The following is a 23,575-nucleotide window of genomic DNA, read 5'->3' as shown; positions in this document are numbered from 1 at the left end:
CTCAGACCGGTGTAGGAGTGGCGCAAGCAACGCCCACGGTGGCAGCCAAGGAGCAGAAGGCTCCCGGTAACCCGTGGGTAACGGTTCCGGGAAGGAGTAGGAACCAAAAAGTGGTGGCCAAAAAACCGCATCCGGTTACAAATCCTGCGACGAAGAAAGTTAAAAATAAGGGCGACGCACTCATCCTTAAGACAGAAGAGTCAAAGTACTCGGAAGTCCTTAAGGCAATGAGAGGCGATGCGAAGCTCAAAGATCTGGGGGCAGATGTGCGTAGCATCCGCCGATCCCGCAAGGGAGAAATGATCGTTGAGCTCCGCAAAGAAGCCAGAAACAAGGGCCCAGCCTATCGGGCATTGGCCCAAGAGGCGCTTGGAGATAGAGTGCAGGTTCGGGCACTCACGTCGCAGGTAACCCTACAACTTAAATACCTGGACGAAGTCACCGAGGCATGCGAAGTCGTGGATGCCCTCAAGGAGCAGTGCGAAGTGGTTGTGGCACCAGAGGCAGTTCGACTGCGCAAAGGCCCAGTAGGAACCCAGACCGCCACTGTCAGGCTTTCGTCAGTAGACGCAAACCAGGCGCTAAAGGTAGCGAGGCTCAAAGTGGGCTGGTCAATGTGCCCACTCAGCATCTACCAGCCGCCGGAGGTCTGCTTTCGATGCTTCGAGCAAGGACACAAGTCCTTTAGCTGCAAGGGGCCTGACAGGAGCTCCCTATGCAGGCGGTGTGGTGCTGCAGGCCACAAAAGCAAAGACTGCGGAGAGCCCCCGAAGTGCTTGGCGTGCGCCGGGAAGCGTGACGCAAAGCACATAATGGGAGGCCCGAGGTGCACGGCCGGTAAGCCGACTAGCAAGCCACGGGCGTGAGAGTGACACAGCTAAATTTGAACCACTGCTTCGCGGCTCAGCAACTGCTATACCAAGCAGTCACTGAGTCGTTGTCGGACATCGCCATAATCTCGGACCCCTACCGAATTCCTTCCGGAAACGGTAACTGGATTTCGGACGGGTCCGGTATGGCGGCAATATGGACGACGAGCAGGTTCCCGGTTCAAGAGATAGTGTCAACTTCAAACGAAGGATACGCGGTTGCCAAGGTGAACGGAGTGTACTACTGCAGCTGCTATGCTCCGCCTCGTTGGTCTACCGAGCAGTTCGCAAGGATGATCGACCGAGCCACCGGGGAGCTGATCGGTCTATCACCGTTGGTAGTGGCGGGCGACTTCAACGCATGGGCAACTGAGTGGGGAAGTCGACGCACAAACCAGAGAGGCCGGATCTTGTTGGAGGCTTTGGCGAAGCTCAACATAGATCTGGCCAACGTCGGCTTGAAGAGCACCTTCAGTAGAAACGGCGCGGAGTCGATCATCGATGTGACATTCTGTAGTCCAGGATTGATCACGAACTGGAGGGTAGACGATGGCTACACTCATAGCGACCATCTGGCGGTCTGTTATAGCGTAGACTGTAAAACGAGACCGCATGTGGCGAGTAGAATTAACACTCCAGCTCCTCGCGGGTGGAGGATATCACACTTCAACGAAGAGGTATTTGCGGAAGCAATTAGACTAGAACACGAGGCAAGCAGAATTCGTAACCCGAGCGCTGATCAACTTGTTGCCATACTTTCGCGGGCGTGCGACGCCACTATGCCTAGGAACCGCCAGCCTAGGCATGGAAGGCCACCAGTCTACTGGTGGACCGACGCGATAGCGGACCTCCGCAGAGCGTGTCTTCAAGCGAGAAGAAGGATTCAACGTGCGCGAACCGACGAAGAAAGGGAAGATCGTCGAGGGGAATTCAGTTCCGCAAGAGCGGCGCTTAAGAGAGCAATAAAAGCTAGTAAACGTGCGTGCTTCGAAAGACTGTGCGCTAGTGCCAACACTAACCCGTGGGGTAACGCCTATAGGATGGTGATGGCCAAGACTAAGGGTGCGATGGCGCCCGCAGAAAAATCACCAGCGATGCTTGAGCGGATCATAGAGGGACTCTTTCCACGCCACGAGCCAAATCCTTGGCCTCCGGCTGGCGAGTCACTTCACCGACGTTCCAGTATCTCAAACTCAGACCAGAGGTGGTCGGCCAACCTGCCGAACACCCAATATATGAGTGACGGCGTTAGCCGTGCCGAGGCAGAGGAGGCGGAAACGGTTACGAATGAGGAACTCATCGCGATCGCCAACTCCCTGAAGGTGAGCAAGGCACCGGGATTGGATGGGATTCCGAATCTGGCTGTGAAGAAGGCCATCAAAGAGGCCCCCAGACTATTTCGGGAAGTCATGCAGAAGTGCCTGGATGACTGTACATTCCCAGACAGATGGAAGCGACAGAAGCTGGTCTTATTGCCGAAGACAGGGAAACCACCTGGTGACCCGTCGGCATACAGACCGATATGTCTGCTCGATACGGCGGGTAAGGTGCTCGAGAAGGTTATCCTCAATAGACTGGTTAGGTACACCGAATGTGCAAACGGTCTGTCGAGTAACCAGTTCGGCTTCCGAAAAGGCAAGTCTACGGTGGATGCTATTCTGTCCGTCACCAAAACAGCAGAGGTAGCACTCCAGCGTAAAAGATGGGGCATTCGCTATTGCGCAATCGTCACGTTGGACGTGAAAAATGCGTTCAATAGTGTTAGCTGGGATTCCATAGCCCACTCGCTTCGGAAACTAGACATTCCGGTGTCTTTGTACAGGATTCTGGAAAATTATTTCCAGAATCGTGTGCTAGTTTACAGCACAGTCGAGGGTCAAAAATGTGTCCCAATTACCGCAGGGGTTCCACAAGGTTCCATCCTGGGCCCGGTACTGTGGAATATCATGTACGATGAAGTGCTGAAACTAAAGCTCCCTCAAGGGGTTGTGATCGTTGGGTTTGCGGACGACATCACACTTGAGGTCTACGGCGAGTCGATCGAGGAGGTTGAGTTGACGGCTTCGCACTCTATAAGCGTCGTCGAGGACTGGATGCGCTCCAAAAAACTGGAGCTGGCGCATCATAAGACGGAGATTTCAGTTGTCAATAACCGCAAGTCGAAGCAACAGGCGTTGATCAGTGTCGGGAATTGCACCATCGCCTCTAAGCGCTCCCTGAAGCTGCTGGGGGTGATGATCGATGACAAGCTCGCCTTCGGGAGCCATGTCGAATATGCCTGCAAGAAGGCTTCAATGGCTATTGCAGCATTATCTCGCATGATGTCCAATAGCTCAGCAGTGTACGGCAGCAAGCGGAAACTTCTAGCTAGCGTGACTTCGTCCATACTGAGATATGGCGGGCCAGTGTGGTCCAAAGCACTAGGTACTAGTAAACATCGGAGTAAGTTGGAAAGTACCTACAGGCTCATGTGCCTGAGGGTTGCGAGCGCGTATCGAACTGTGTCATACGACGCAATCTGCGTCCTGTCCGGCATGTTGCCTATCAGCATAGCCATTAAGGAGGACGTAGAATGCTTCGATCAACGTGACACAAGGGGCATACGAGGTACCAGAAGATCATTCTCGATGATCAGATGGCAGCAGGAGTGGTCCAATTCCGCGAAGGGTAGATGGACGCATCGACTTATTCCGGATGTATCCGGATGGGTCGGGAGGCGCCATGGAGAAGTGAACTTCCATCTGACACAGATTCTGTCAGGCCATGGTTGCTTTAGGCAGTATCTACACAGATTCGGGCATGCGGGGTCCCCCATGTGTCCCGAGTGCGCGGATGCGGAAGAGACTGCTGAGCATGTCTTCTTCGTGTGCCCTCGTTTTGTGCATGCGCGGAGCGACATGATGGTAGTGAGCGGGCCAGACACCACTCCGGACAACCTAGTTCGGAGGATGTGTAAAGACCCAAACATTTGGAGGGCGGTTTGTACAGCCGCCTCTCAAATAGTTTTAGAATTGCAAAACAGGCGACAGGTTGACCACCGACACGCCAGTGTTAGCTAACGGCCAGTCTCCAGGTTAGTTAGCTAAGTTAGCAAAAAGACCTAAAGAACCAAGAGGGTGCACAGAGCACAAAAGCCGCTCCCCGAAGCAATACCTAGCGGTGGTCCCGGGGAGTATTATGGGCTGGAGACTGAAGGGGTTTTAGTGGGTCCGGTCACTGATTCAAACCAACCCCACACTCCCTGAGGTTGGTCACCTCAGGGGTTTGGATGCAAATTTCCCCTTCACCTGAAACAAAAAAAAAAAAAAAAAAAAAAAAAAAAATATATATATATATATATATATATATATTTATATATATATATATGTATATATATATATATATATATATATATATATATATATATATATATATATATATATATATCCACCGTATATATAAATATATATATATACATATATATTTATATATATATATATACATATATATACATATATATATATATATATATATATATATATATATATATATATATATATATATATATATATATATATATATATATATATATATATATATATATATATATATATATATATATATATATATATATATACATATATATTTATATATATTTATATATATTTATATATATATATATATATATATATATATATATATATATATATATATATATATATATATATATATATATATATATATATATATATATATATATATATATATATATATATATATATATATATATATAGAGAGAGAGAGAGAGAGAGAGAGAGAGAGAGACTCGGCGGATGCTAGAAAATGGATGACATTCTCAGAATAATTATTATATTATGAGTATGAAATGTTTTTTATTTTTTCACTGAATTAGTGATCATTGCATTTTACGGCATTCTAAATACGATCTAATTGAAATACTTATTATCTTCTAAGTACAATCTAATTGAAATATTACATTTAGGTTTGGAGATAATCTTTAGACAGTTTATTTTTTCATCTTCATTGTGCTTTTGAATATAATCATAGATTTACAATAGATGAAAGCACATATTTGCTGTAGCATTCGAGCATTCATACGGACTAGTTATAACTTCGATCATTGACAAAGAGTTAAAACAATCTTCATTCATGCTGTTTTTACAGTTGTTTTGTAAGTACGAATGCAAAGTATATTGAATTCTTTTACTTATAATCGTTGCGGTATTAAAGTCCATAGAAGATTGGTCTGTAATCGTTCAATCGTTCAATCAATCGTTGTTCTACCTATAGTTTTTGGTACTGCTTAGTGCCGATCTGGATATACAGGCAAAATGAGTAATTATTCTGATGTCCACATTTTTCATCAGAGTCCATCAGCCTTTACTCATATATAAAATTTTCAGTTGCTTGCTTTTCACGCTCTTTATCCTAGTTTAGCATTTACTTTCGTTATTTACCTTCTTTTCAGGGTTTACTTTTCAAAAAGTAACTTTTAACTCATGTTTTACACAAATACATTGCTCGCTTGGTTCGAAGTGGTACTTAATAATTCATTGGGCGTGTCATTGCACTCTAAATTTTTAGTGTACAAATATATTCTAAAGTTAAATCAGAAATTATATTACTATAACCCTTTCCGACCGAACCCACCTAATTTTGTAGATAGAAGGTGACTTAGACAAAACTTAAGCCTGTATTACACTCTTTGACCAATGGTTAAATATTTGACCTTTTGACCTATTGGTCAAATTTATTTGACATCATGATTGTTGCTTGCCCGTGTTTGCCACATTATAAAATTGGAGAGTGACAAATGAACAATTATCTTTGACCAAATTTTTATCTGTCAAAAAGTGACAAATATTTGACGCTTGGTCAAAGAGTGTAATACAACCTTTACTCTCTCGCTCTTTAAAAGTAAAATTCTCGGCTACTATGTGATAAGGTCGTATGTCTAAACGTAAACAAAACGAGCGAGAGTTATATCCCTTTTACGTCACAAGCACAAATCATCTCTCACTCGTTGTGTTTACGTTTAGACATACGACCTTATCCCAAAGTACTCCAGAATTCATTGTTTTATCGCTCACAATGCTAGTGTCAACATCGAAGCAACTACGAAGCATAAAAAACTGGAGCAACAGGTGCATTTATATAAGTAATAGACCATCGCACGGTGACGTAACGCGATGCAGTTTTGTTCTCGATTCAAGCAGAGCGTTTCAATTGCGATCAAAATGCCCTTTAAACCATGATGAGTAGAACATGGTGTAACGGTTTGATCATAAAGTAGGCGCGGGCTGAGGTAGTGTTTTTTGCTTAGAGAAGTTGGAGACGAAGTAGTGATGCAACAGGAAGAATTTCTTCCTTGTTTATTTATGTTTCCTTGCTCACTTGAAAAAAAAACGTCCCAATTTTCAGTGTTTGACTTGCAAGTTGCTTTCCAGAAGCACAAATCCAAAGTTTCCAATATGGCCGATTCTGCATTTGACGTACCGTTACACCATGTCACTATACATTATGCTTTAAACATTGTGTGAAAGTTGCCAGTGCCAATACACTAAGAACATTTATAAATTGAGCAGTATTACCACTACGCACACAATTGCTCCACCAGAAAAAAACACAAAGTCCAAAACGTAAACAAAGTAACCAGTGTCTGTCAAAAAAGTGAGGTTAAAAAGATTTGCTGCGATGGTCTATGCTTCGTTTTAGGTTTTGTCCTCCGTCATTTTTTACCTACACAATTGGGCTCGATCGGAAAGGGATAAGCGCTGCCAAAAAGCTGGTTCACTAAACTTGAGCTAGTAATACCGCAATGAAGTCATAACAATGTCATAGTAAATATCAGTTTGTTCTTCAAATGTTGTTTCTGACCAGAGACGAAAAAAGGTATGGGGAATTTCGATTTTTTTAGTGCGTCACGTTAATGTATTTTAATAACCCGTATTTTTCACTAGAAACAATAAATCGATTAGCAGGATTGGTAAGGAGAATATTCCGACGCATAGAAACATGTGTTTGTTTTCCTTCACTATATGTCTATCCTGAAATCGGGGTCATGAAAATTATCATCTGATGACTAAGCCTATTGCGCTATTCAGGAAATGGTGGGACAGATTGACACCCGGTAGTTTATTGTCAAAAGGTGGCAACATTTGGACTGTTACTCCGACATTTTATAGATATAGCTGATCCATTGCTACTATTTGCCTCTGACCGCTGGCGTTCTACAGCTGCCAAGTTGAGATTTTCTTGCGATGGTGAGTGGGAAGCAAGAAGCAAATTGTTTCCGTTGGTGTCACAATGGTGAATGTTGTTGCCGGCACCAACTCCAACACCACTGATTTCAGATGGGTTATTGTGATGCAGTGGATTCTGTAAACCTGCCAGTGAACGAACTTGAAGCAGAAGACCACTGTTCAGCAGCCTGGCTTGATGTTCCTGGGCTTTGGCACGAAGACAAGCAATTGAGTTGTTCCTGCAACAAAACGTTAACAATTTTAAAAAATAGGTTGCAACTATCAATATTTCGTTATTATGTTTGATCAGTCACGTTTAATATTTCAGTAGCTAGTAACTGTTTATTTGAACTAAAAGTGATTAGTTTTTATTGAATTTTTACATTGTTTTATATGCAGTTGAATGTTTTATATCGATACTTCTATGATTGGTACATGTATTTCTCGTTATGACGTAGCCTTTTTTTTAACCTTTTACCTTATGTCGAATTCACGTTATATCGAATCATTATGGGTATCGTAAACTGGGGTGACATTGATCATTCTAGCTTTTTTTGAATTTGTTATAAAAAACGCTCGTAGAGCTTGAGATTTGTCGTAATCTTCACTGATTGTGTTTAGATATGTCTATATTGCTACTATTCATGCATTTCCAGTTCTTTGAAAAGAGTTTCTCCTGGTATAATGTGAATTGAAAATAAAGTGGATTTTGAGCTATTTTTATTGCGTACAAACAATCAGTTCAAGCAGATACAAAACTGCAAGCTGCGATACGTAAAGTTGTTTTTTTTTTGTTCTCCAATTAGTTTTCAAGATAAGAAAATATGAATGCAACGATTTTTGTTATTATTTTTATACTTTTTCTCTGTTGGGTCCCAATAATCTGAACAGTGTATTACATGTTTTCTACTTATCGACAACCTATGCAATATTTATCTATTGGATAAGCCATATTCCACGTGGACTAGTTTTTAGTGATTCAGGAACCCTCTTCATGGACAATCGTTCATACATATTCTGAAACTTTTGTATGACTTTTGGACATTCTTCCACATAAACTGTTCACGTGGAGTGTGAACAGCTCCCGAATTGCTTCTTATGTTTATAAACTTATTTATGTCCTGTAGATTGTTCAAATTTGTTAAAGTAGCAGAGTTTCACTCCGAATTCATCAAAACAATGAAGTGATCAAAGTCACCCCGGAATGATAACTCATGTAAAAATTTTAAAGCATATTTAGAAACAGCAGAATTGTTGCTAAACTTTCAAAGTAATGACTAGATCTTGCTCAATGCATAACAGTACTCATTTTAAAAATATCAAACAATTTTGTATTCAGTATATGGGTCATTCCATACGAAGTGACCACGAGAAAGCACAAACTTGGACACGACCATCACAGATTTTGCTCAAAGTTGGGAGAATTATTTATCTACTATCACTTTGAAAAAATCCCAAATTTGGTGTCAATTGGAATACGGGGGGTTCTGTGGGACCCCCAAAAGTCACAAGTCACGCATTTTTTGTTCAAAATCTCTTTTTTCTTTTTCTTACAATTCATTGACGTATGATGTCCGAAAAATACTACAAGATGATTTTCGAAGAAAATAAACCAAGAAATCCAGAAAAAAAATATAACTTTTGGCCGGAAGTGTTGCCAGATATATTATTTTGGTATTTGAAAACTTAATTTACATATTTTGGCAAATGCAGCCATTTTTATTTTAAATTTGATAATTTCATCATGTTCCTTGGAAAATTTCACGTAAGAAACAACTATCACCCCGAGGTAATATGAGCCGATCTCGAGATATAACATGTTTACCAAAAAAGTTGTAAATTTCGTAATTAATTTTTTTACAATTTATAGACGTGAGACACCCGAAAAATAGTATTAGGTGAATTTTTAAGAAAATAAACCAAGGAATCCAGAAAAAATATTTTTTCGGCCGGAAGTGTTGCCAGATAGATTACTTTTGTAATTTAAAACTTAATTTGCATTTTCCGGATAATGCAGTTAATTTTATTTTGAATTTGATGGTTTAATCGTATTTCTCGGAAAATTTTACGTAAGAAACACTTATCACCCCGTGGTAATATGAGCCAATCTCGAGATATATAAGTTTTAAGAAAATAGTTTTAAATTTCGCAATTATTTTTCCGATCAAAAGTTATATTTTTTCTGGATTCCTTGGTTTATTATTTTCAAAAACCTTCTATCAGCATTTTTCGGACATCATACATCTATGAATTATAAGAAAAATAAAGAGATTTTGAATAATAAAGGCGTGACTTTGCAATAAACAGGGGGGTCCCACAGAGCGGGGGGTATTCCAATCGACGCCAAATTTGGGATTGTTCTAAACTAACAGTAGATGAATAATTCTCTCAAGTCTGAGCAAAATCTGTGATGGTCGTGTCCAAGTGGCATGTCACTTCGTATGGATTGACCCATATTCTTAGAATATTTAAGATATATTCAAAAAATTGATCAAGTCACCCCAATTTACGGTATTCGCGTTGACGGCATTGAAAAAGATTTTAAAGGCTGTTTGCACCTACGCGAACTCTCATATGTAATTGACAAAATGTGCGGAATGACAAAAGTGAAAATGATTCCCCTGTTTTTGGTAAAAATTCACTATAAAAATGACGTTCATCTATTATCTCGATTATTTGTAGATATTTCTGGTCATCCAAGCGCTTTTTGATACACTGTAGTACAAAGGGAGTTTTTTTAATTTAAAAGTTTAAAAACTCATATAATAAATATATGGAGGTAAAAATATCGTTATATCGATTCACGTTAAAAAGAGGTAAGGCAGTTAACGTTATAACTAGGAATACTAGTAAATTTCAGTTAAGTTTAAGGTACGGTAGAAGAACTATATTTCGCCCAGGCATCATAGTTTGCCCATCCTATGGATCCTCTTGACTATTATGCCTTGAAAGCAAATAAGTAAATAAGTATATTCGCAAATAAGCAAAAATATACATTCGCTACTCTCAAGCCTAAAATCTCGTGAAATCCATAAACGCTGGCACGTGATTCACACACTTTTTGGAAATATGATGTGTGCCAAATTTTCGCCCTATCTGTCAAAAACAATTCAGTAGCAAAAAAACAACAACGTTTCCAATTGCAGGTTTTTTATTGAAGTCAAGGCTTTCGTATGGTGACAAATTATCAGGGTTCCTTCATGGCAAATTGCGACAAATCCTTCGGATAAAGAGCTTTTGAATGCGCTCGATTCGCTGTATCCAAAAATCGTGGCTCGGCTCCCAAACAACGCAGGCAGTTTCTAAAACTGAGCGTACAAGAGAGCAGTAGAGTGTGCACAAAGTACCAGGATCGCGGAACTCCTTTCCAATCCTAAATATTAAACCAAGTTGACAATGAGCTTTATTAATGTTTGCAGAATTATGCTGCCTAAATGACATACAAGTGTGTATTACGAAAAGGTATTATCTTTGAAAATAAGTAGTTCGGGTTTTTATTCGAAATAGTACCGAGCAAATTCTATATTTGTAGAACTGAAAAAACGGGCACCCTAACATTTGTTTTTGTAAGTGAGAGACCCCTCCAAGTCTAGGAATATTTAACACATACTTTATACAACACTTTAAAGCAATTCTAAGTTTGTTTGTTGATTGCAGTGTGGCGTTAGAAAAGACAAAGTCACCATATATAAAATGGGGAAAAATTAAAGTTTTGAAAAGTTTAAGTTTGGTTTGTACATTTAAGTGCTTCGTAGCTATTCTCAATTTTCTAGGTGTTCCAAAGATTTTTCTAATCTGAGAATTCATATGAGGCTCCCAACTAAATTGGCCGTAAAAATCAACCCTAGATTTTTCACTTTACTGATAAACTGGATAGGCTCGCCATTAAGAGTCAAAGTGGGCAGGCCAAGTGTTGTGCTTGATTTTGAAATAAATACAGCTTTTGTTTTAGAAGAATTTATGGGTAGTAGTTATAGACCTGATTAAGGTCCCTGTTGATCTTCAAGGAAATATCATCAATATTACAGTTATTGGGAGCGCACAAATAAATGTGAACGTCGTCTGCATAGAGATGAATACAACAATATTTCAATACTGCTGGCAAATCATTAATGAAAAGGGAAAAAAGTAGTGGCCCCAACACGGACCCCTGCGGAATTCCAGTATGCACTGGTTCATGACAGGATAACACACCATTAAAGTTCACAGCTTGAGTTCTATAACAAAGATAAGACTTGATTAGGCTAGTGACTGAACGAAAGAATCCAAATTTATAAGATAGCTTTTTCAATAACTTACTGTGGGAAACCCGATCAAAGGCTTTAGCAAAATCAATCAGAAGTAAAACACCTTTCCTATCAATGCTACGAGCAATATCATCATGAACTTTCAACAACGCCGTTTTAGTATTATGCCCTTTCCTGAAACCTGACTGAACATCACCTAACAAACCCGTATCTGCAATAATGTAATCAGGCATTTGTGATTTAATAAGCTTTTCAAACGCTTTTGATGAAGCACTGAGTGTGCTAATGTGTCTTGAATTTAAAACATCAGAGCAGTTAGTTAGAGCCTTTCTAATAGGTATAATTTTAGCCATCTTCCATGCTTTAGGAAAAATAGAAGTTGTAAGTACACCCAACGCAAACGGGCACTTTAGGGCAATTTTTTATTACTTATTGTGTTTTATGACTGCGCATTATACACAAATAGTAATAACCGAAAAGTAACAAAAATTATGACGGGCACACGCTTGTATGTGTTTCTGCAGGAGAACATACAGCCATGCACCGCAATGCATGTGTTAGCAAGACTTCACTCGCTGCATTTGTATTGATGCAACGATCAGATTCATTTTTGTCCCCTTCATCCACACATAATGAGAATCTCACTCGTCAATCTCAAATGTCTAATTAGAAACACTTTCGTTTCGTCCCCCAGTGTTTACTTGAAATGAAAATCTGTTATACTTACTGAACAGAGTTGCCGAAGTTGCGAATATTGTTCTGGATGGGCACGAGTTTTGTATTTTCAAACAGGTGCAAATGAGTTTCCATGAACCAATGAGTATGTGTTTTGGATAGCTTGCAAGAAAGCGAATGTTTTTGTTTTTTTCTAACGCAGTTTACAGATCGTGATGTCATTGAAAGACGCATTTCAAGTCCTTGAAATCATCATCAACGTTTGCATACTCTATGACGGGGAAAATGCTGCTTGGCAGCTCTTGTCATATTCTTTCTCTACTCCGTATGCATACAACGAGCGAACTTATACTAGGGATACCATCCGTCCTGATTTAGCAGGACATGTCCTGATTTTGAGATCCGTTTGGAGCGTCCTGATTTATTTTTCAGATCTTAGCAATTGTCCGGATTTTTCTGGATGATGCCGGATGCTCAGAAATGTTGAAGATTGTTCAGTACTTTAACTTGACTCCGGAACGTAACGGACTCATTTTGAACGATTTTTTTTCTTTGGTTGAATTTTGTCGAGAGAAATTGCCTAGTTCTTGCAACCCTCAACTATCTGACTTTTGGGTCCTAAAGCCATCCAGCTTTTTTCGCACCATAATGGCGTTCGCTATGATGCGTGTTCGTAATATGCGAACCTCTCTGCTTACGTCAGTTTTGGGGATTTGTGAGGAATTGGCAACACAAATCTTACCAGATTTATTTCTCTTTTGATAAAATACGTGAAGATTTTAAATTAACATGAGCAGAGTTGTTAAAAGGGTGGATGATTTAATACGAAGTTTCCTGAGCAAAACGTGATTTTCAAAAAAATGTTTATCGTTTTCCTTCGATTTTATGATGCAGAATAAAAAGCTGCTCGAAATGTATTAAATGACATACGGTATATGGGAGAATTGAAGTACGGTAAATGGGAGAATTGACATTTAAGGTATTTCGAGCAGTTTATTACTCTTCATTTAAAAATCGAAGGACAACGATAAACATTTTTTAAAGAATCACGTTTTGTTCAGAAAATTGCGCTCTTTCAACTGATATATAAAAATCAAAAAACCGTGTAAAACTTTAGGACCCAATTTTGAACCGTTTTTTGTTTACTGCATTTTTTAGGTATCTACTAACGCCTAATGAATCAAAGTTGCAAAATTGTATTGTCCGAGAAATACTTTAAATGAATAAATGAGTGGCGTATTTAGAAGTGTAAATCTCAAATTACGTGTTTTATTTAATGATACCTCAAAAAAAGAAAACGCCTCATATCAAATTTGTACCGGAAAAAGTTGTCCTGATTTTTAACCCCGACCAAATGGTAACCCTAACTAATACACGCTCACCGGATGAATTGGAGATTGAAGAAACTTGTAACATGTGCAACATATGCGACGGTGAGTGATTTTTTTTTTACTTGAGATGGAAAGGGAGCAGTTTTTGTCAGAAAAAAATCTTGCATGTGGTTGAAACGATCATTATTAGATAGTCGTACTCCCGTAACACGTGACTGTATGTGTTGTTACTTGACTGGGGAAGAATTTTATTGCCTTTTAAGTAATAGGTTTGTTACCTAAAAGGCAATTTTGCGCTATTGCTTCTAAAGTAATAAGGAAAAGTTTTGCGTGTAATGAATCAAAGTTGCAAAATTGTATTGTCCTAGAAATACTTTAAATGAATAAATGAGTGGCGTATTTAGAAGTGTAAATCTCAAATTACGTGTTTTATTTAATGATACCTCAAAAAAAGAAAACGCCTCATATCAAATTTGTACCGGAAAAAGTTGTCCTGATTTTAACCCCAACCAAATGGTAACCCTAACTAATACACCCTCACCGGATGAATTGGTGATTGAAGAAACTTGTAACATGTGCAACATATGCGACGGTGTGTGATTTTTTTTTTACTTGAGATGGAAAGGGAGCAGTTTTTGACAGAAAAAAATCTTGCATGTGGTTGAAACGACCATTAAAAGATAGTCGTACTCCCGTAACACGTGCTAAATATATGACAGTATGTGTTGTTACTTGACTGGGGAAGAATTTTATTGCCTTTTAAGTAATAGGTTTGTTACCTGAAAGGCAATTTTGCGCTATTGCTTCTAAAGTAATAAGGAAAAGTTTTGCGTGTATAGAATTAAAAAGATGGTATCAAAAGTAGTGCAAATGGTAAGACAATTTTAATATATTTCATTGGTAATTTATCTTAGCCTGTGGCATTTGAATCTATTGAGAAAATAGCATTAACGATTTCGCTGTTATCCACATTTCTGAAACAGAATCCCTCAGAGTTTTCAGGTAGAAAAATCGCAAAATTATCATCAGTCACTGTAAAGTTAGAAGAAAAGTAGTCATTAATACTTTTTGCATTAGCAACTGGTTCAGATGAATCTTTTGAGGAAAAACCTAGTCTCTTAAAATTACTCCATAGTTGTTTTTTAGAGCAACTTACATCAAACAATCGTTTTTGCCTTTCTCCTAGAAAGGTATAGCAATCACTGGAAAAACCAAAGGTATAAAAGTGCTTCAGAGGGTCGAATCTCGTATATCAATCGACTTAGTTCGACGAGCTGAGCATTTTCTGTATGTGTGTGTGTATGTGTGTGTGTGTATGTGTGTGTATGTGTGCGTGTGTGTGTATGTGTGTGTGTATGTGTGTGTGTGTGTGTGTGTATGTATGTATGTAACGGTCTCCCAATCTCACGCGATTTTCTCAGAGATGGCTGGACCAATTTTCATGAAACTAATTGCAAATGAAAGGTCTAGTTGCCCCATAAAACCCTATTGAATTTTATTGTAATCGGATTTTTAGTTTCGAGGTTATGTATCAAAATGTGAAAATCACAAAACTTCAATATCTCAGTAACTACACAACCGATTTGAACAAAATTGATATCAAAAGAACGGGTTTGTTTTTTGGACCATTTGTAAATTTACTTTTCAGTGTTTGGACATGTAGTTCAAAAGTTATGCAAAGAAACATGTTTCGAAGACTGTTTAATCTCACTCACTTTTCTTAGAGATGGCTGGACCGATTTTCACAAAATTAGTGTCATATGGAAGGTCTTGTTGCCCCATAAGACCCTATTGAATTTTATTGTAATTGGACTTTAACTTTGTTCGTTATGTATAATAATGTGAAATCAGGCTATGAAAAGAAACATTATCCTGAGACTACTTGAACTCACCCACTTTTCTCAGAGATGGCTGGACCGATTTTTACGAAATAAGTTGCAAATGAAAGGTCTAGTTGCCTGATAAGACCTTATTGAATTTTATTATAATCGGACTGTAACGTTGTCTTTTATGTAACGAAATGTGAAAATTACGAAACTTCATTATCTCAGAAACTACACAACTGATTGGAACAAAACAGGTATCAAATGAACATGCTGTCTTCAGAACCATCGATGATTTTTACAATGAATAAACATGTGGTCCAGAAGTTATAAATATAAACGTTTACCGATGAGTTTATATCATTCACGAATTATTGCCTTTCTTCAAGGAAGGTATAGCTATCTCTGGCAAAACCGAAGGTATACAAGTGCTCCAAACGGTCGAATGGCATATATCACCCAACTCAACTCAACTCAATGAGCTTAGCATTTTCTGTATGTGTGTGTGTATGTGCAAATTTTCAACCTCACTCGATTTGCTCAGAGATGACTGAACCGATTTTCAAAAAAAAAATGTTCAAATGAAAGGTCTAGTTGCCCCATTAAACCCTATTAAATTATATTGTAATCGGATTTTTAGTTTATATGTTATGTATCAAAATGTGGAAATAAAGAAAGTTCATTATCTCAGGAACTACACACCCGATTTTAACAAAATTAGTTCTAAATTAACGGGCTACCTAAAAATAACCCTTAACATTCGAATTTTATGAAGATTGGACATGTGTTTTAAAAGTAATGGAAAGAGATGTGTTCTGGAGACTATTTGATCTTACTCATATTTCTCAGAGATGGTTGAACCAATTTTCATAAAATCAGTATCATATGGAAGGTCTAGTTGCGCCCAGGGTTGATATTTGTTGATACTCTTGAGTGAAAGTGAAAAAAAGCATCCATAAACGTTATTTTTTTACAATCCTTTCAGAGTTCTCCCCTCCCGCTTTTTGCATGGCAGTGAACTGTCAAAACACCTTATCATATTTCATGCGATGGAAGCAAGACAACGAAATCAGTTTATTAGTTAACGAAGATTTTCAAGGCATCGGAAAGGTATAGCAATCTTTGCAAAAACCAAACGTATAAAAGTGCTCCAAAGGGTCGAATGTCGTATATCAATCGACTTAGTTCGACGAGCTTAGCATTTTCTGTATGGGTGTGTGTGTATAGGTGTGTGTGTGTGTGTGTGTGTGTGTGTGTGTGTGTGTGTGTGTGTGTGTGTGTGTGTGTGTGTATGTATGTATGTATGTAACGCTCTCCCAATCTCACTCGATTTGCTCAGAGATGGCTAGTCCGATTTTCATGAAACTAATAATGCAAATGAAACTTCCAGTTGCCTCATAAGACCCTATTGAATTTTATTATAATCTTATCTGTTATGTATCAAAATGTAGAAATTGTGAAACTTCATTATCTCAGAAACTACACAACCGATTTGAATAAAAGTGGTTTTAAATAAACGGGCTTCCCAAAAAACCCTTAACTTTTGAATTTTATGTAGATTGGACTTGTAGTTCAAAAGCTATGGGCAGAAGCGTGTTCTGGAGACAATTGAATCTCACTCATGTTTCTCAGAGATAGCTGGACCGATTTTCATAAAATCAGTGTCATATGGAAGGTACAGTTGCCGCATGATACCGTATTGATTTTTTCTGCAATCGGATTATTACTTTGCCTGTTGTGTTTAAAAATGTGAAATACAGCTATGAAAAGAAAAAAATATTCCGAAGACTACTCAAACTCACTCACTTTTCTTAGAGAATGTTGAACCGATTTTCACAAAATTAGTGTCAAATGTAAGGTCTTACTTCCTCATAACACCCTATTAAATTTTACTGTAATCGGACTTTATCTTCGTCTGTAATGAATCAAAATGTGAAAATCACGAAACATCATTATCTAAAAAACTACACACCCGATTTGAACAATACTGATTTCAGATGAACGGGCTAGTTAAGGGTTAACTGACGAATCATTATGATTGTACACGTGGTTCAAAAGTTGTGAAAAGCAAGTCATATTCAATATAGAAAAAAAACTCACTATAAACAATCAAATCAAAAAATATACTTTAACGAATGATATATCGAGTCTGCATATAATCGAGTCTAACCTATATATGAGTACAGTGACGTTTCGATTATACCACGATCAAAAAAAAAATCGCGTTATATATTTTAAAAATATTTATTTCATGTTATTCGCATGTGTTAATGTATGTTCATATATGTTTGAAGATTATGTTTTTTAAATGTTCGTATGGTTTCACTGTTACCAATGATTTGTTATTTTAGAGTGATAAATAAATCCAGCAAATATTATCAAGGGGTATTTTTTTCTGAAATAAAGTGTGTCGTGTAAATCTATTTAACAAATAATAAGTACGAATGAGAAAGTCTTGGTCTGACCGCTAGGTGGAATAATTTAGGTTTCATAGTTTTGTTTTGAAATTTTGATTTTTGAGACTACCCTATTTCTAAGCGTTTTGTAATGTGCTTCATCGGATAGAGATTTACTACGCTTCCAATTACGATATGCAATGTTTCGTTCCACGATAGCTCTTTCAATTTCATGGTCAAACCACGGATCTTTTCTAGGCATATACAACTTAAGAGGACCTCAAATATCAAGAAAGAGTAAAAGTTTTTCGTTCAGTATTTTTATTAGAGAGTCAGGATTATTCGTGCTACAAAAGCTTTCCCAGTTATGATTCTGAAAACATTGTTCGATTGAAATATAGTCATAGTTCGTATAGTCACGATAATAAAAACCTGTTCTGTTCGATTCTTGAAAAAATCAAGTGAACAAAAAATCAAATCATGCGGAGAAACTCCGGGCATAGAGACTTGATGAAATTTTAGTACTAGATCAGAACAGTCAGTTAAAAGAAGGTCAAGTAGAGAGCTACCGTTTTGATGGAAAAAAGTCGGTTCAAAGTTTACATTGCAAAATGACCAAAAGAGGATCTGTACTACAGTTCATATTCCTCGAAATGCTGGAAAAGAGGTTCAGAGCAATCAATATTAGGAGGATTGTAATAGACACCGAGAAAAAACCGGTCGTTTCGACAAACAAATTCCAGTAATAAATATTCGGTTGAATCTTGCGATTCATTAGAAACAATTATGGACTGCTTGAGGGTTCTGCGAAATAGGCCACCACCGTGGCGATTACGATCATTCCTAACTACATCGTAACCGTCAATTTACGCTCACACAAGCTCTGAACATTAATATGACAAAACATCATTTATCATCACATAAAATGGCACATAAAACATCATTTATCATCACATAAAATGGCATTAAAAACAGCTTTGGGAATAATAACGTTCAATGAGACATTGTTTGAAGGTCCAATAATAAACATTATCAATAGAAGCAAAAAGAATAGAGTTCAAACAAGATGCAACCCCACAGCCCATACAGTATAGTTCGTTCGTAGAAATTGAGAAACTTACCCCTGAAATAACAGATTTCATTCATTTGTTTTAGCAGTTTTCAAATGTAAACTAGCAAGACAACAGCCAAATTGTATAGGTATCAAACATGAGTTCTCGAAGAGATCAGAACTGACCCTTTGGTTCACAGCACACGATGAAGGCAGCAACAACAGTAGCAACGGATGATCACCAAAGACCAGCGAGATAGTAGCAAAATCGATGACAACAGCAGCGAAAAGCCTTCCACAGCATACAACGGCTTACACCTATTAAACTGGCAAGTGTTGACTTTCAGGATGGAATAGGTCATGGACAGCTTGATGATCGGATTTCTTGGAAAAATACTGGAAGGAAAATATATGAAACTTCAAGGATAAGGTTTTTATTTTGATTACAGAAACTTTGACTTTTAGGAGGGGAAGAAGACACAGGAAACTTGCAAGAAAGGATTCATGGGAAGAGGGGAAGGAAAAGAAAGTTTAGCGGATAGGTTTATTCAGCGATGTCGTGCAACTGCTCCAAGGAAAGGCATTCCACATTCGAAGTAGATCTCTTCATCTTCACAAAAACAAATCCATTCCTGGTGGAAACTTGATGAATCCGGCCATTCTTTTTAAGCTTCAGGACCTCCGCGCGAATAGATCTGGCTAGTGGGGTAAGATTTTCATTCACGAAGATGCGGTTTCCACTATCGAATCCAATGTGGCTCAGGTTGAGCGTTCTTGAGCTTAGGTACTTGCGGTAGAATTCATCCCGTTGATAAAGCAGTGCGAATTGGCAAGCAATCGGTGGGTTAGATCCAGGAGCTATTGGGCGTCTAGATTGACGTTTCAAGCTTACCAGAGGCATTTCAGAATTGCCATAAGAAAGACTGGTAGCAATTTTCTGAAATAAGTTATTGAGATTTTTGTTCTGCAGAAAGGGAATCCCGAAAAGAATGAGGTCACGAGATTTCTCAGCCCTTTCTATGCACTCAGAGGTGGCCGCGAGATCATATCGTACAGCATCAATCTCACCTGAGAGCTCATTCGCTTTAGATGCACACTCATTCCTTGCCGTAAACAACTGCTGCTCGATGTTGTCTATACGACTCCCGAGATTTTTGGCGCATGATTCAATCTTGCTTTCGATCCTAGCATTGGATTGATCAATAGTATGTTTCATTTTCAGCACAAGTCGTTGAGACTTTCAATTTCTTCGACAGGATCTTTAGACGCATTGACAGACGTAGATCGGGTAGAAGGTTTGCTGCCTGTTTGTTTATTGATGTGCGACATGACAGTTTAAGGAGTTGTCACTCAAAAACAGTAGTGGGTGACCAAAAATTTTGGAGGGAAAAAACGCTCTTCACAACTGTCACCCTTCACAGTTGTGTTGATTTAGCAGTGAGTAACGAAATACTCTGAAGGGGTTAAACGGTCGTGTGAGTCTAGTATCCAAGTAATATCACGGGAAGGTTTTACTTCGTATGAGCTCTAGAGGACTACAATTACAACTCTTCCAGTTGAATAAAGCGCACTGCAACTAATTTTATTGATGTACTGTAGTTGCACTATTTAAACTGGGTAAAAATCAGGATAATTTTAACAATTTGGCTGGAGCGCTAGTTCTCACACATTTCCCTTCAGAAAATTTCAAAAAACATCACTCGAGAATAATCGTTTGCACTTGACGATATTGTGCCTGTATTGTTTATTTTGCGCAAACAACATTTATTTGACGAGGCACAAGTGTATCATTGTTTAACTCTATTTCCTTAAAAATCGAATCCAATAATACTAACGCTATCATAATGAATGGTTCTGTTTTATTTAACCCTGATTAAATCAAATTTATTATAAGATCTCTGAAAATAATTTCGAAGTTGTTACATAGGTTCACTAATAGGGTAACATAAGAAAATATGTTGAACAAAACTAATAACAAGTTCCAGCAAAAAAACGTAGTAATCAACAATTATAACGAAGTTCAATATTAAAAAGATTCATTTTGTTTTTTTTTTCATTTGCTAACAATTATATTCACTGTGTTACGAAGACAGCAAATATACATATATCATTTGTTAAGTTAAAAATGTAAAAAATCTTAGTAAATGGACAAAAAATGGACAAAAAAAGTTGCATTTTCAATCATTCGAAAGTCGGGAGTCAATTTGACGCATGATTATCTTTTTACGCATATCAAAATATGATTATCTTTTCAGGGATAAGTGTACCGCTGCAATACGAATAGAAATGTACTACTGAACTTTACGAATAGAAATGTACCGCGACAATCATAAACAACGAGAGACCTGCGGCACTCTGCTCACATAATATTTAATCTACTGTCCCGGACGAACACATACGATTCGCATAGATTCTCTAGGATTTCTCACATTGGATTCGTGAGCGTCCTTGGAAAGGATTCCTGGAAAAAGAATGTCTCAGGAATGCCCTGTATATGACTCTAGGATTCATGAATAAGAATCGTGAGTGGGAATCCTCCGGATCGTGTTTGCGATTCCCTCCACGATTCCGTCACCATGTTAATCGGTATCCTGGGGGGTAAGGGGTATCTTTGATTTTGCCAGCATGTTTTTTTTCGGGACATCAGTTTCAATTACGCTTCAACGGCTGGTTTAGAAATTGCACAAGAAGAAGGGGGAGTTTGAACTTTTCGAAAAATCTTTCCCTTCGAGACATTAAATTACTCTAAGTTCATGGAAGCAAACATGAATTGACCTGTTGGGACAGGGAGGCTCTGTCAATTTCCTTTTTGATATTGAAACTGAATATACCAAGGAATGGTTGGTGTCCATCCACGTCGTCTGTGCTAAAAATGCTCGCATGTGATAGGTTCATTGTTCGCGTAAATTTGTCCTTGAAATTTTTCATTGATTTTTACCGCATAGCAATGAAATAACAATGATAACTAGCGTATTCCGAAATTGTTCAACACTTCATCTATCCAACAACATATTGATTATAGTTATCCATCACATGGTTGTGCTGTTATTATCGTTTGAAACCTGACGGAAAATTTCCCAGTTTAATTTCCAATTTCACAAAATGCATCTCAGTATAGAAGACAAAGTCCAACGTCAAAAATTTTTTATTGGAGATTAGGTTTTAAAGCATTTGTTTGATTACAACATTTCTCACAATAAGTATTTTACAATGATGTTAAATGATTTTAGCAATTCCACACTATTTTCTGAGTAGGGGGAAACTAGATAGGTAGTCCGGAGATATTTTAAATAAAAAACCTTATGATTACGATATGATATGATGGTATAGGCAATTGTTTTCAAGTAATTTTGTATTTAAATTAAAACAATTAACAAATTAACACTAAACTGTATATTAAATCGAAACAGGATTGAACTTTCTCTTTAAATTTATTTTTTGTTGAACTGACTTCTAATAAAAAGTAACGCAATCTGATTCTAATAGTATTTTCAAATCGTAAAGCTATTGACGACTAACTTTCTAAATGCATCCGTTTCTGAAATATTTCAAAATCAAGTTTAAAAATCTCAGTTATTTATGAATCTACGCTTTTTTGTGAGTTATTGGTGGTTCTCCAATGGCATATATAAGATCATTGCAATGTATGATCAATACAACAAAATTCATTCTTTGACAAATCGAGTATTGTTTGCATTTCCGTCATATATCAGAGGTGGGCGAATAAAGGATCTTGTGGGCAAAACTACGTTTTGGGGGGGATCAATACAACAAAATTCATTCTTTGACAAATCGAGTATTGTTTGTATTTCCTTCATATATCAGAGGTGGGCGAATGAAGGATCTTGTGGGCAAAACTACGTTTTGGGGGGTCGAATGAAGGGGCTTGAGCAACTATCAGCAAATTTTTATTTACTACGATAAGGGACTACTAGATAAGGGACCATACTTAAATGACGTAGAATTTAAGGGGGAGGGGGGATATCATCATCTTGTGACAAACTGTGACAAGGGGGGAGGGGGGTTGTAGTGAAATCGACGTAGCATTTTTTTTTAAGACTGATTTTTTTCAGGAAAAATATATACTAAAAATACACTAAAACATTGCACAAAGTATTGCAGCGAGATCTGCCGAAATGTTTATATCTGTGCCATACTGAAATCTTCTAAAAGCTCTGCTACATAAACAATCACTTGGATTTCCAAACACACAATCTGTTTTGAATACAATCGTTGCTTTTTTGTAGTTTTTAATGTGTTTCTGTGTTTTCTGCAGACATGGATCATACTACACACTTAGATATTATCATCGAGTACGGTAAAATAAATTACCAAGTTTTCAACAGCTGAGATCTCGGTAAAAATCTTTGTATTTATTCATTCATATATTTATCTCGGTAATACATCAAAACACCGAGATTCTGTAAAAGCAAAAATCAAAAACCTGTCAAACTTTAACGAAATTCTCGGTAATGTTTCGCCGAGCTACTCGGGAATTCGAACTGTCATATTATTGCGAGAACTTCGGTAAAATTCACTGAGGTACGTATTTTGCGATTTTTTTTAATAACCCAGAATATGATTAAAACGATTAAATACACAAATTAATTTATTGATTACTAAGTCAAGTGATACAATTAAATACATTATTAAAAACTGGAGAGTTTTATTGCTTCCAAGAAATAAACAAACATCTATCACTCTGCAACTTCCATCCTGCGAAGAGAGTTGATAACCTGCGAAATTGAGTGAAGAAAGAATTAATCTTTTTCTTCGAATTTTCTTCGCAGCAAAAAAACAAGCTCTGAGAAAAAATAGTGTATACTTACTCAATATTTTAGTTAATCAGATCATTGAAGATTTTTTTATATAATAATAATCAGTCGCAAAATCTGCTCCTTTTTTCGAAACCCGGACACGAAAAAACTGTTAGTGTGTGTC

At 37.8% G+C, this 23,575-nt stretch overlaps 1 protein-coding gene across 6 annotated transcripts in view; it reads right to left on the bottom strand.

Annotated features, from left to right (window-relative positions):
- Positions 1-4,728: 4,728 nt before the first annotated feature.
- The window catches only part of LOC129721201 (visual system homeobox 1-like), a 417,650-nt gene continuing 398,803 nt past the window's right edge, over positions 4,729-23,575 (bottom strand). For all 6 annotated transcript variants that reach the window (XM_055673493.1, XM_055673491.1, XM_055673495.1 and 3 more), the window contains one exon: positions 4,729-7,350. In XM_055673493.1, the coding sequence (XP_055529468.1) occupies positions 7,011-7,350 (340 nt within the window). In that variant the 3' untranslated portion in view covers positions 4,729-7,010. The remainder of the gene's footprint in view (positions 7,351-23,575) is intronic.

The sequence above is a fragment of the Wyeomyia smithii genome, chromosome 2 (assembly GCF_029784165.1).
Source record: "Wyeomyia smithii strain HCP4-BCI-WySm-NY-G18 chromosome 2, ASM2978416v1, whole genome shotgun sequence".
NCBI lineage: Eukaryota > Metazoa > Arthropoda > Insecta > Diptera > Culicidae > Wyeomyia > Wyeomyia smithii.
Note: the sequence above shows the minus strand (reverse complement) of the source record. Positions and strands in the feature narration are given on the sequence as shown.